The sequence below is a fragment of the Mycetomoellerius zeteki genome, unplaced genomic scaffold (assembly GCF_001594055.1).
Source record: "Mycetomoellerius zeteki isolate Tzet28-1 unplaced genomic scaffold, Tzet1.0 scaffold458, whole genome shotgun sequence".
Lineage (NCBI taxonomy): Eukaryota > Metazoa > Arthropoda > Insecta > Hymenoptera > Formicidae > Mycetomoellerius > Mycetomoellerius zeteki.
The window spans coordinates 185802-200102 of record NW_017257455.1 but is presented as its reverse complement, the minus strand read 5'-3'; the positions used below and the strand labels follow the sequence as shown (position 1 = coordinate 200102).

The 14301-nt window shown below is 37.2% G+C and overlaps 2 protein-coding genes across 13 annotated transcripts in view; both read right to left on the bottom strand.

The window, feature by feature from the left end:
- The window catches only part of LOC108726946 (longitudinals lacking protein, isoforms N/O/W/X/Y), a 245629-nt gene that overhangs the window by 126958 nt on the left and 104370 nt on the right, over window positions 1-14301 (bottom strand). The gene's annotated exons all lie outside the window — the stretch shown is intronic.
- On the bottom strand, window positions 2982-5910 carry LOC108726956 (zinc finger protein 775). The gene is made up of 2 exons (XM_018454816.1): window positions 5825-5910; window positions 2982-5129 (listed from the first exon to the last, which is right to left on the bottom strand). Exons 1-2 carry the CDS (start codon window positions 5889-5891, stop codon window positions 4729-4731), a joined length of 468 nt encoding a protein of 155 aa, XP_018310318.1. The 5' UTR covers window positions 5892-5910; the 3' UTR covers window positions 2982-4728.

The following is a 14301-nucleotide window of genomic DNA, read 5'->3' as shown; positions in this document are numbered from 1 at the left end:
GCGAGTCGATGATATAGATGCGCTGACCGGAGTGCTTCCTGCGTATATGCTGGCTCACGTGGCCGCGTTGCTTGCTGCGAGTGCCGCAATAAGGGCACTTGAACCTCGGGGTCAGACCACACTCATAGCGCAAGTGTCGCCTGAGACTCTTGATCACGGTGTAACCGTTACCGCACTTCGGGCACACGTGATTAAGACGACCGCTTCCTCGTCGTCGAATTGGTGACACCGTGATGCTCTGACTTGCGTCGGGCTTCGTTGAATCATATAGACCGACCCCGTAACTTCCGTACAGAAGAACTGAAAGCAAACAATGGAACGATTAGAAAGAGACCAATAATCGCAGATAATCATTGACGAACTATCGACAGTTCAAGGAAAGATCATTATATAATTATTGAGCACATATGTGCGACGTCTGTTTTAAAAAGCGAGTGTCTGGTGCAATGTGTATTTATAATGCGTTTAAACTGATCGAATTGAGACTATACTGAAAGCTGATATGCAAAAAATGTCCTAAAGTGGAGTACATACATATTTTAATGAAGATTTTTATTTCTTCTTAGAATCGTCACGCAATCAACTGTTTGTTTTCAATAATATATTATTATTATCTACCAATTCTTTTATTGCTTTTTGATATAAAAGAAACATCGATACTTGCATTAAAGTGAATTTTACGATTTCATCTCTCGTATGTCATTAAAATATGTGTGTAATAACGGCTTGTACAAACAAAAGATAATATCGTGCGTGAATATAATACATAAACTATAAACGATATCACTCAGTTTTAATCTAGCATCATTAGTCGATATGTAGATCATCATGAACTTTTACGATGTCGTGTGACGCATTTAACATAAGTTATATACGAAGTATTATAAAGATAAACATCGAGTTTCTCAAAGAAGCTTGAGTTGGGCTCGATATGGGTGAATTTTTATTAGGAAATTTCTATGACCTCGCATATTATATATTCGTACCTGATAACGTAGTTAATATAAGCAGATGTTCTCGTAACGTTGGCAATCTGTCTCTGAAAGAGAAACTTTGGAAAGATGAGCACGCAACTAGCGACGAGTGAAAGATAAGAGCACCATCAGAATTGTCAAGACGGGAAGTAATGTGTAGGTAACATTTATTATGTTTGAAATCATTATAATACACAACACTGCTCTCATGGTCAAGACGGAAGATCCACGTGATGTTCGCACGTTTCGTTAGGATTTGAGATCGACGACCCAGACTCTTTCGGAAGGATGCTTTTTTCTGATGTGACTATAGATCTGCGATGTCTGCTTGCTGCGCAATTCGCAGTAAGGACACTTGAACCTGGGCTCGTGGCCGCATTCGTATCTGAAGTGGCGATTGCGATTACTCTTCAGGGTGAAACCGTGCAGGCACTTAGGACAATAGTAGAGAGCCTTCTGTGACTGAGGGGGCAAACGTTCCTCAGGACCTACGAAGTTCATGAAGCAGTCCATCATGAGAAGATCTGAAAGCAAAAACCGAATTGTGAGACTTGACCCGGATTGCTATGTGTGGTAGCTTCTGACATCGGGCACATCGACAAGTTTTATCTACATGTTTATCATTAAACGAACAACAATTTTTTCCTTTGAAAAACTGAAAGAGTAAATAAGACAGTCGATCCGCGATTGAAGGGAAAGTCAAGTTGAAAATACTTGTCATTGGCCCTGGTGAAGAGTGGCTCGTTAGATATTAAAGTGCAAGGATCATTGACGCAAAGCACATAAATGCAGATAAAAAGTTACGTAAATTACTGCCCAATGATATTAGTCTCGTGGCACGTGGGTGGAATAATCGGATACGTTGGTAGAAAACTTGATGTCAAGTATGTTCCTCGCAGTCACGAAAGGTAGGGATAGGCATCGTTAGTTTCGGCCGCAAACAAACACCACACGCGTGTAGATCGTCTACCGTGCAGCTGTAACAGGTTCGTCGAATGAGGTCCTATGTCCCGGAACGTTTTAACTGAAGTAACATGCCCGATTTATGAAGGGGAGTCTGAAGGGGTTCGGGACATCAGGGGGGAAAATACTGAAGCACATTTGGCAAGTAGGGTGTCCGAACATCAATTTATTTTTATATTACATTTCCACAGCGACGATATACGATCATAAAACGTACCGCGGGAAAATCGCTATTGATATACCGACGGTAAAAACATGTTGCGTTCCTAATCGGCCAAGAATCGTAGGGTATCTTGACGTACGTCGTACGAAGCTCGAACACGGGGCTCATAGCCCGAGGATTGTTTTGCGTCCATCAAAATACCCCATGCGGACGAGATCCTTTGTTCGCGAAAACTTGCTCGACATCCTAAAGTACTTAATCCGAAGACGGAATATATGAAGATAAAAACAAAAATGAAATATATAAACAGTAACAAGTTAAACTAGTCTGCTAACTTGTAAGTGAATAACACAAGTAAACAGAGAAACGCCAAATACGAGGCTGGATCTTGATGTCTAATAGTATTTCTACATAAATTTTAAATACATTTTCCAGTTCTATAAAAACTGTACGCCAATTACTGTTGGACTTGAAAACGCAATCATAAACCGAAGCTGGAATAGTTATTATCACAAATTAAATGAAATATAGGGTAAAATGGTTCAATTTCGAACGTGGTACAATTTTGAACGAAATAAAATAATCCGCAATAATTAAGAAACAAAGGTTAAACGGTCGAGTTTGGATCTTTAGTGCTGAAACAACTCCGTGTGAATTTATATATCACAAATCTAATCCTTCAAATTGCGTGCCGAATTTATTTTCAGGCTCGAAACGCAATCCTAACAGAAGTAGAATAGTAGTATCACAAATTAAATTGACAAGCAATTTAATAATATTAATGCTCACAAGCATCTCTTTATAATAATATTTAAACAACTTAAAATCTGTAATTAATTTAGAGATCCAAGCTTGACCTTCGTTTCTTAATCGTGTGTGTTCACATCGCGGTCTAATATGATACTTTAATATTGTAAAATAATCCAATTTTCGAGGTTCAAGTTTAATAACTCTGATCTTATTGGAGGATATTGAAGAGTACTAAACAGGAAAAAAATCAAACTTGAGCTTCAAAAATTGGATTCAAATTTTATTTCATTCAGAATTGTACCATGTTCGAAACTGTACCACCTTATCTTATGTATGATAACGGAACGAATGACGAACACTCGTTTCTACGCGCGACGGCGGATAACGTGATTAACGTAGCTTCATCGCGTATGTAGTTAGTCAAATACACTTATATCGCTACACGAATAATTATATCACAGCAACAAAAACAGTCGGTCACTAACGTGTTTCGTGTCTCTAAAAGACCCTTCCATCCGCGCGGATGCGATACGATTGCAAAAAACGAAAGCAGGCACGTGCCGCGATAATCAAATCGCGAAAGAACCGAACGTGTGACAAACTGGTGTTTCCGCGATACATGAAGAGCAATACTTCCATCTACTTTCGCGACGTTGATAGGTGAAATATATTCTATATTATCGATTGCTATTAGTGTTTCTTGTGTACGATGCGTCTTCATGTAAGAACAAAGTCACGGCAGCGCGTGATTCTATATCGTGATCAAACAGAAGGTAACTACGTTTGTTCCGACCGCTTAAAACCCTGTTCTCTCAGACTTTCTGCTCCCGTTAGTAACAATTCAGTCTTGATGACGAGCATCCGTGTTCGTTTAGCGCGTCGCTCGTCGTCTATAACAATTCCGATTTGTCAATTGTAAAATCGAACAAATTTTTTACTAATAATACGAACCAGTCGCGACTCGGCGCTCATACCTAGTCTGATCATACCTAGTACATTTAGACGCATGCAAATGTTTCCTCGTGTCCCATCATTAACCTCACAACCTGAATGTTTATAGGTATACATCTACATTTTAAAAAACATACGACTCTTTTAAAGCCCCTAATAATCGAAAGATTGCTTATTGGATAGCGCGCGAATGCCGAAACTCGGAATGTGCTTGCGCTGAAGACCTTTTTCTCGCGTACTTTGAAAGCCTCACATGACTCACATCGCCGAGGCTGAACTGATAGCGTTTCAGAAATGTCATAATTTCAAGTAGCACATCGAGAAATTCCGCGCGCCGGTTCATTAACTGCTAAGCATGGAGATATTTCGTAATGTGTAAAGACGGAGAGAATATCTGACGATAATACTGAGTCCCACTATTTCAGCCGCTACAAATTTTACACGGTTCGCCATTTCGCGTTTCATCAACAGCAGACCCCACGACGAAGTCATATGGCTAAGCAATTGCTAACGAACATCCGCGCTTCTGCCCTCGATTATTGCATCAGGTATTGTAATTGATATTTACACGATATCCAGATTAAATATCATCCGACCAATGACGTAGGAACCGCACCGCGCTCGCGAAACTCTTAATAGCTAAGGACGTTCATAAGACATCTTGTCGTGTAAAATCGTGAGCAATAAATAATTCACATGTCTGGTCTATTTCAACGAATGTTGATACATCGGATTGGACACACGATCATACTAGACGCTTGAATGATTGCGCGAGAAATGTGATCATATAAGACCTGTCCGATAAAAATTTTTCAAATTTCCCAAACGATTCGTTCTCTTCACACGAGTGCGGTTCCCTGCTCGTTTCAAATCGAGAAAATCACTGTCGTCATGCGAGATTGCAATGTCTGCGGTCGTCCTTTTCCTTTATTTGTCCTCGTATTTGAGGTGCACTACGTAGACCTTCTGACCGGGATGCCTGGTCCTAATGTGAGACATCACGTTGGACGTCTGCTTGCTGCGGAACTCGCAATAAGGGCACTGGAAGCGCGGCGCCTGACCGCACTCGTACTTGTAGTGCCTGGTCATATTGCCCTTGACAGTGAAGCAGCGGCCGCACTTGGGACAACCGAAAGGTTTGTTGTCGGTGAACGTGACCTTCGAATGATAGGTATTTCTCACGCGACCATGAGAGAAGTAATTCGTCATCGACCTCGACATGGACGAGCAGTCCTGGCCAAAATCCCTATTGCTGCTATCGGTCTCGAAGCCCTTGCAGGATTGCAACACGAAGTTCAGATCCAGCTGCGGGGTTGTCGCGTAAAAACCTGAAACTTCAAAGTCGGTCGATTAATAAGATGTAATAACTCACCGCGTTTGAGAGACGAATGGCGGAAAGATTCGAGGGAAAGTCGGAGTCTCTTTAATGTAGGAGCATTGGAAAGTTTGCCGGGATAATATTCATGCTTTGTTATTAGTGGGAATAATAATTAATAGAAGAAATAATTGAAAAAGAAATAATAAAGAAAGAAAGAAATAATAAAGAAAATACCTTTGAAAATTGCGGGGCATCTTCGTGACGAACCTATATTCAGCAACGTTTCCGTCGCGCGGGCTACGGTGACGCAGAAGCACGTGTTATTTTACGAAAATGCTGTCTAAAGTTGGAATATAAAATCGCTACGTGTGATTCTTATTGCTTACGAGAATCTACGTAACTAGGAATCTATTAGAAAAATCGAAACGCCGGATTGTGCAGTCTTCGGGTGATGAGAGATCCGTGCTGCTAATAGCAGGTCGTATACTTGAAAAAGGTACGTGAACAAGAATGGCATTAATGTCTAGCCGCTTTATTAAAATCTATGCATTTCAGCGGTAGACATAAATCTGCGATAAAACTTTATTTTACAAAACAACGTACAAGCGAATTATTATCCTCTTATTAAGTAGAAGCAACAATTTTTTCAGATCATAAAATACGACGTCAACTATCCCAAGGTTAGAATCTTCTCCAGTAATTGGCTTTGGTCGTCGCTTGGCAAAGTCTGTGTAATATAAAACAATTTCTCAATGCGCATGATACCAGCCATTCGCAAACATCTTTCTTAATCAGAATTAAAATTTTTCTTAATCAGAATTAAAATGATTAAGAAAAATTCAAGCCTAATTGATTCAAATAAGAAAAATTTACGTTAACAATATTTAACAAATTTTGACAATATCTGACGATTTTAACAATGTTCTCATATGTGGAAGAATGTTATTCTCAGATTACTTTCCTCGTTAAATCACAGCCTTCTTATTAATATTTCTTTCACAACTTAAATTTTTGTTACTGAATTAAATAATACATCTGATTAATTGAATTAAATAGATAATTCCGAAACGAATTTATATATAAAATTACGATCAATTTTTTTTACGGAAAAGAAAAATATGGCGGTAACAAGCGAGATTGAGAAACATTTGTCTTCAATGATGTGTGAAGATCGCGATAGAAAGCGAGTCCAATGGAAAGACGAAATTCACTCCAGTAGCTCAGGTATGGAATTAGAGACACTCGCGATCTTCTTGTTGTGCTCAGAGCTTCATATCGAAGATAAAGACTTCTTCTTCCGGATGTTTCTTTCTGATGTGGGCATAAACTGGCGACGTTTGCTTGCTGCGGAGTCCGCAATAGGGGCACTGAAACCTCGGCTCGTGTCCACACTCGTAGTTTACGTGGCGGTCCTTGTTCCTCTTCAAGGTGAAACCACGACCGCATTTTTGGCACTGGAACGGTTTCATGTTGTCGGTGCTGACCTTGCGCGTACGTATCCTTGTTTTCCTGCAGGTCTCAGAATTGAGCTTGCTGTCCGTTCCCGGTTGATACTTGCAGATCATGTTCGGTCCGAACGGCGACACCACGTGGAGCCCTGAAACACGGAGACGAAGATGCTGAAGGACATGCTCGAGTGCGTGCGAGAAAGAAAAGCTTTTACGATGATCACCGGCCGTTCGGCTTAGGCTGCATCATCGAATTCCCCAGCAAGCAACGCATAATGAAAATAATTAAATCTGAAAGACACTCCTCGCAACGTGACTTTGCACGTACTCAGCATTTCCGTCTTCGTCTATACGCGTCGTAAATAAATCGTGTATACAAACTACGTGTCTAGCACAATATTAGCATTACGAAAGGGCCAACGTGACGACTGTCGATCGACATATCCTAGTCTTGGAAAAAATATCAATATATATCATTAGTATCATTTTATTTGTTAATGTAAGTGCATCCATACCTGCGGAGAAGCAACGACGAATTGATTAAATCCGTAAGATTAATTGAATCTAATAAACATACATTCACATTTCATGATAAAACGAAAACAAAATGATCAGACGTCGACAATTATAGGACGCAATAGGATTCTTTACAAATTAGCCACTCAATTCAAGATCCAGCCGTTTAATTTATTGAACATAATAAATGTGATATACGAGGACAAACGCATACTTAATCAAAGCCGATATATAGTGTTGAACTTCCGATCGAAATACAGCGGCGATAGATGCGGGTGATGTACGCGTAGATGACGTAGAATATGTCCTTTCTGGTAATTTTTTATTGGGCAATACGTGCACTCAAATCTCGGCGGTTGTTTACACTGATAACGTAGATGCGAAAGCATCGATTTCTTCCACTTGTACAGATTGCCGCAACTGGGACACTCGTATAGACCATTTCGCATATTGATATCGTCTGGATCCAAATAAACTTCTTCATGGTTTCTCCTCTGGTTGGAGAAACTATCTGAAACCCATGAAAAAGCGGGAGCGTTTTAGTAATGAGTCGATTCTCGATTTTCCTCATAATGGATGTGTCCTGCAAAATGATGTTTAGCGCACTCTTTCACCATTTTTTTATAAATCGTGAAAACCGCATGGTTAGGACCGTTCGTTAAATATTGTAGTTACAACAATCGGAAACGTCGACTTCATTGTCCACATCAGAAATAAACGAAGAAAGAAAATGCGAGAAAAGAAAAAAATGTCATTCAAATAATAATTGTCTTTATTGACGAACGCAAGATCGCAAGAATGAATGTTTTGTTACATTCTCTAAGAAAAAGAACTGTCATATAAAATATTTAATGCAATCACGGCTAATATCACAAATCTTTAATTTAAAAATATTCAAATTCGTTATTTCAAGTCAAAATTTGGAGATAGGAGGCAGTAACTATATTCATGTATGACTGTAAGTTTTCTTATACATTTACTGATAACACGTAGATTAGTTTCGTCGGAAAACGAAAAGTGATTTATCAAATACAATTCTTTAGTTTCTGTTGATATTGACCTGTTTAAAAGTGAAGAAACACTAAAGATAATGAAGGATTTCATGAAAATAAGTCTACCACGATTGTTTGATTAACGAAGAACTTTTGTAATAGAAGACAATATTCATTATAGTTGATGTAAAAATTGAAATAATTCTTTTAGATATAACTGTTTAGTGATCCTCGAAACGCATCTGACATCTAACAAGAAAATTTGTTTTTCTAAAAAACTGGAAAATAAACTTTCGTATGATATCGAATGCGTTTCAGGAATTACTGGAAAAATGTTCTAAACATTTTGACATCGACTATTCGATCATTCTTCTAAAGCAACCGTTTGAGTTTAGGAATATATTAATATGTTATTAATAGATACTGAAAACTGTATTTTAATTTAAATATAAATATATATAAGACATACAACACGTTGTACATTTATAATATAAATACTTTGAGAAGCTATTTTCTTAAATTTTTATTTTTTAATTCTTGAAAAAGTTTCTTGAAAAGGATCTTGAAATAAACTACCTTATAAAGTATTCTAAATAATCAAGCATATAATTAAGCAATATATCTGAGCTCTTGAGACAGTCATGATTCTCATATCACATTATATTCTATAACGTAATTTCCGTATTACTGTACACATTATTTAAAATTTTTAGTATACATATTTTTCATTGACATATACATTACGGAAATTATGTTACGAAATACAGGATACGGAGATTTTCTCGCATCCTGTACAGGGATCGTAAATTTAAAAAATATTAAAAAATGGAAACATATAAATATAAATTCTCTTTTTGAATATATCAATTTAGATTAAATATCTTTCATAATTAAATAAACATAACAGACTCTAATTTTTTAAAGACAGAATCGCTCTATGACCGATTTGTTTCAGTCACTTCGGGGTTCCTGCCAACAAAGCCTCGAGTTGGTCACAATATCGATGCAGTAAAGTTCACGATCCGGATGAAACGTGCGTATGTGCGTCCACACGTGCGTACGCTGTCGCAAGTGGTGCTTGCAGTACGGGCATTCAAATCGCTGCGGTATGCCGCACTCGTATCTGTAATGCCGCATCATGTGACTACGGTGTTTATAGCTGCGATGACATTTCGGACATTGATGGCGTGGTAGAACGTTCTGGGTGTAGTCGATGTTAAGAGAGCGTTGCAGAGTCCACTTCAGGTACGGATCTGGAAAAAGAGAATTCACAGCCGATTAGTGAGGAAAAACGCATCAACATGTGGCGAGTTCCGCGCGCGAACTTCTTCGTACTTGTCTTGACTCTGAGGATAATTCATCGGTCGCTGAAAGTTGCGGGCGCTCTCGTTCGAGCTTTGCGACATTTCCCATGAATGCGTTACACCTCGAGTACATGTGAAGAACTCTCCCCCTGCAATCTTGCTGTGCTATCGAAGATATCGTCAAGGAATCTGTACCGTTGGGAAAGTATAACGTTTATAGAATCGCCACAGTAATAGTAAAATACAATCAACACGACAGTATAAATAAGAATATAAAAAAAAGTCAGAAGATAGAGGGAACATTTGGCAGGATAATTGCATTTCTCGAGGCAAAAATACTTCTGTTACTTGTCTGTAAATAATGTTGCACATTTTATAAATCTAACGATGCATAATTAAAACTATGTACAATATTCATCGGTTTCAGCATTAAATGATCTTATTTATTACCGATAAATTGTAAATACTTATAATTTTAATATCTCTCGAAGAAAGTTACAAGTTTCACATACTTGTCACGTAAGGTAATATATATCAAAATCAACCTATAATAAATAAAGTTATAATAAAAATAATCAATTAGCCATTAAAATTAATATCCATTAATATCAATAAATATTAATATAAATAAATATAAACACAAATAAAGAGGAGAAATACAAGAAGGAACTTGTAATTCTAATTGTAACTCGTTAATTCTATAAGTTACAATTAGATTACTTTTTTCCAGTAACTAACATAATTTCATTCCTTTCTTTCCATCTATAACTGTAACTTAACTTAGTTATATTTCTTTGGTAACTAATCACTAATTTAATAGTTACTTTTATAGTTACTTTATATGCTTCAAACTTATTCGTCAACACATGGTCTGACCAAAATAAAATATTTAATGTAAACAATTAGTAATTATTTCTTGTGATTGGAATATATCTTCTGGAATATATCTACCATAGTTTTTGAGAAATCTTAATGCATTATTTAAAATGGGACACCCTATATAATATTTTATTGTAAACATAACAAAACTAAATAATATAATCAATTTATTATTAATATAATGTATAATTGAATGTTTAGTATAAATAAAATAATTTAGTAATGCTAGAGAGATGTGTAAAAACTGTTGTATTTCAAATAGCAATACATAAAATTACGAAAAATTAATTAAAAAAATAATTGTAAAGTAACGATATGTTACTTTTTAAGTAACATATTACTTTTCAGAATCAATAACTTGTACCGGTAACTAGTTACTTTTTGAAAGAAAAAAAACTGTAACTCTGTAACTAATTATTTTTACAAAGTAACTTTCCCAATCGTGAAGAAATGTTATTTTCGGTCCGAGTAGATCTTGGTGCTTAGTAATATTCATATGTGACTATACAAATATAATTATTAGTTCTATAGACTGTGCGCCGATTTAGTTTGTCGGACTTGAAGCACACAATCATAAACTAAAATAATCTCACAATTAAATTAACTGATAATTAACCGATTTAATACCATTAGCATCTGAAAAGTCTGTATGTGTGTGTATATATATATATATATATACACACACACACACACACAGGGTGAGTTAGAGTAGTTGAATCAGTTTTTTTACCCTACAAGAAAATTATCGATTTAGTGATACAGATCAGATGCGTGGATACATCGTGCGAATTGTTGGGCGCACTGAGAAAAAGACGTATTTTTAATATCTTGTAACAATTTTCACAAATCAACGTCAAACGTGTCTGTCTTTGTGCTCAAACCAGCAGTTTGCACGATGTTATCTATGCATCCAATCTATATCGTTAAGTCGATAAAATTAATCTTCAAGCTCAGCCGAAATAAATCAATGTTGAATCATGCCAATATAAGCCGACACAGGATTACGATGTGTGTATATTCTTTATTTACCAGAAAATTCAATTGAATTAACAACAAACGTTTCGATCTATTATTCGGATCCTTTTCATACTAGTTACAAATGGATAATTTCTTCTACAATGTATTCTGTAGAGTTATTCTTTCTTGAAATTAATAATACTTGGAAGTATAAAACAAGCCGACAGATTATTGTCTCCTCTCTGACGTCATCAAATTGTTTCATTTACTATAATACATAAAATTAATGTCATACTAATCAACATCTAATGATAATGTGCCAATGAACATTTTTTTATATGAAGTTACAAATTTTACTGCAATGTTTAAGAATTATGCTGTCACTTACATGATGTTCCGAGTAGATACATATTTCTTGTGATGTTGTCAGTTCTCTTTACATTTCAAATAGGCGTCAATGTTAGATATGAGAGTGTACAGTGTACAACATTGAAAGGCATCAAAGAAGAGAAAACATCAGGATTTTGTTATTACACTTGTGTAAACCGGATCTAATAATTCTGTATCTTTTTGTAGAGTCAAGTCATTCTTTTAAGTCGATAATTAGGTCTGTAATCAATAATTTTTTCATAGGGTAAAAAACTGGTTCAATTACTCTGATTCATCCTGTGTATATATATATATATATATAACTTATTACAAAAAATACCACCTCAGTCGGGAAATATAATTTATTAATATTAATAAAATAAATTACACATCATAAAATTGTCAGTGAAAACAAAATGTAACAATGGCTTATATCATACTTGCAAAATAAACATCGTTACCGTTTTGGTGACATATAAAGTTTATACTGTAAACTCAGATCATAATTAGTTAACTGACTAAAAAAAGTTGTCTAATTAAAAACGTCGTCAAAACATCTTTAAGGTTTGAAGAGATCTATCATATTAGATAATGTAACTCTTCATTTACATTGAGACCCAACTCACGTAATATTTATATCCTTATAAAAAAGCGCAAAGATTATACATATTACGTAAAATCACATGCGGATCTTTATTAAATTTTATTCGTTCATTGAACAAAAGTATTACATCTTGATCTATTAAACCGAAAAGATCTGTCAAGATTCCATTTCGAAGGAAGCGCGAGAGAAGAATTCGTTCACTTGTTTGTTAAAGCAATTTCAGTCTTGCTGAATGTCGATTGCGTAAACGGGCCGATTAAAATGATTGCTCTTAATGTGCGAGTAAACGTGCGATCGATGCTTGCCGATGTAAACACAGTGCGGGCACTTGAAACGCGGCGTCTTGCCACACTCGTACTCGAGGTGCCTGTGTAGCCCGCGGTACCACTTGTAGATCTTGCGACACTTGTGACACTCGTAGGTACCAGGTGACGAGGTGCCGCCCGTCGTTGCCCTTATTCTGGTACGGAATCGGCGCCGATGAGTGATGGTGCCGGCGGGTCCAACGTCAACGAAGTAGGTACGATTGTAGAGAGCTGTAAAGCACAGGTTGATTGTCAGTCAAAAACAGCGGTTCACCCACGGGGGAGGGACGGAACGATAACATTTAAGAGCAACAAACGGACACACTTTGCGCGTGCTGCGTTACCCGCTTTTGCAGCTCTATTCGTTCCGGCGTGGTTGCCTGCATTAATTTCTTACCCTGAAAAATTATGTACAATATAAATGGACGATAAAATAAAGAACGAACATAATGTGGACCGCATATTCTGACTATGGAGCAAATGAGCTATAGGTATAAGAGGAATACAGGAATATGGCACTCATCGCGAAATTCAAAAAGGTTGACACGAGAACTGTGTGGAAACTTTTTATTTATTCTCTTATTCGTTTTCGAGATTATATAAATTAAGAAAAAAAAATTAGAGCACACACTCGTACGAATGTAATACATATATTGAAACTTCTTCTTTTAACAATGGATATACCTCGAATAAAACGAATACATTCGAGGCGAAGCTTCGGATCACATTTTAATGTTGCATACGTTGAATCTTACCCATTACAATCACAGATATAAAGATAATTATATATAACGAATTAAGCGCTATTATCACTCATTCGAGCGTCCATTTTTCTTCTTACTCAAAGATGAAACGGAATAGGGAATAAATCATTATTCCATATAAACATTTAGTCATGAATTTAAAAACAGCAGATTTACCTAACAATTCCAATAGACTTATCAGTCGACTCTATCGTTATATCATATATTTTACAAAAATCAATTTCGCGATTTCTTCAGAAGGACGTTTATGCGAGACGGACATCACCGAGGTCTACTGACATCACGTGCATCTCGGGATGTATCGCTCGCACATGATTGTAAATGATGGAGCGATACTTGCCCCGCTGACCACAATACGGACACTTGAAGCGCGGCGATCTGCCGCAATCATACATCTGATGCCTCGTCAGGTCCCTATTGTAGACGTATCGTCTATTGCAACGCTTGCAGATGAACCGCTTGTGTCGAGGACCAAGTCTCTTGGCAGCACCTGAAATCGAGAACGACCATCACGGTTAGAAGAAGCGGAAGCGAGCCCGCGCTACGCGAAGTACGAGGACTCGTTTGATCCGGGCTAACTCTTTCCGGATTCGCCGACCTCCTGCTTCGACGCATTAACTTTGCTAGAGAGAAACAATTTCTGAATTTACTTCGTCATAAAAACGGGATCAGAGACTGGATGATAACTCGACTCCCAGGGATTTTTTGAGTTTTCCTTTTCACACAAGGGCAATTTTCTCCTTTTCCCAAGTGACAAAAGGTGACTATGGAAGCAAACGAAGAAGAAATAGGACGATCAATCGCCGTTACGTTCAATGATTATTTAATACAACCGTCTAAAGCACAAAGCCTGACCGGGATGATACTTTCGGATATGTGCGTAAATGTTCTGCGTGAATTTGGAGGGCTTGTCGCAGTACGGGCACTGATACTTGGGCGCCATGCCACACTCATGGCGCAGATGCCGCGACATGTTCTTCTTCAAGGTGAAGCCACGGTTGCAGCGTGGGCAGTAGTGACTCTTGTTCACGGAGTACACTTTGC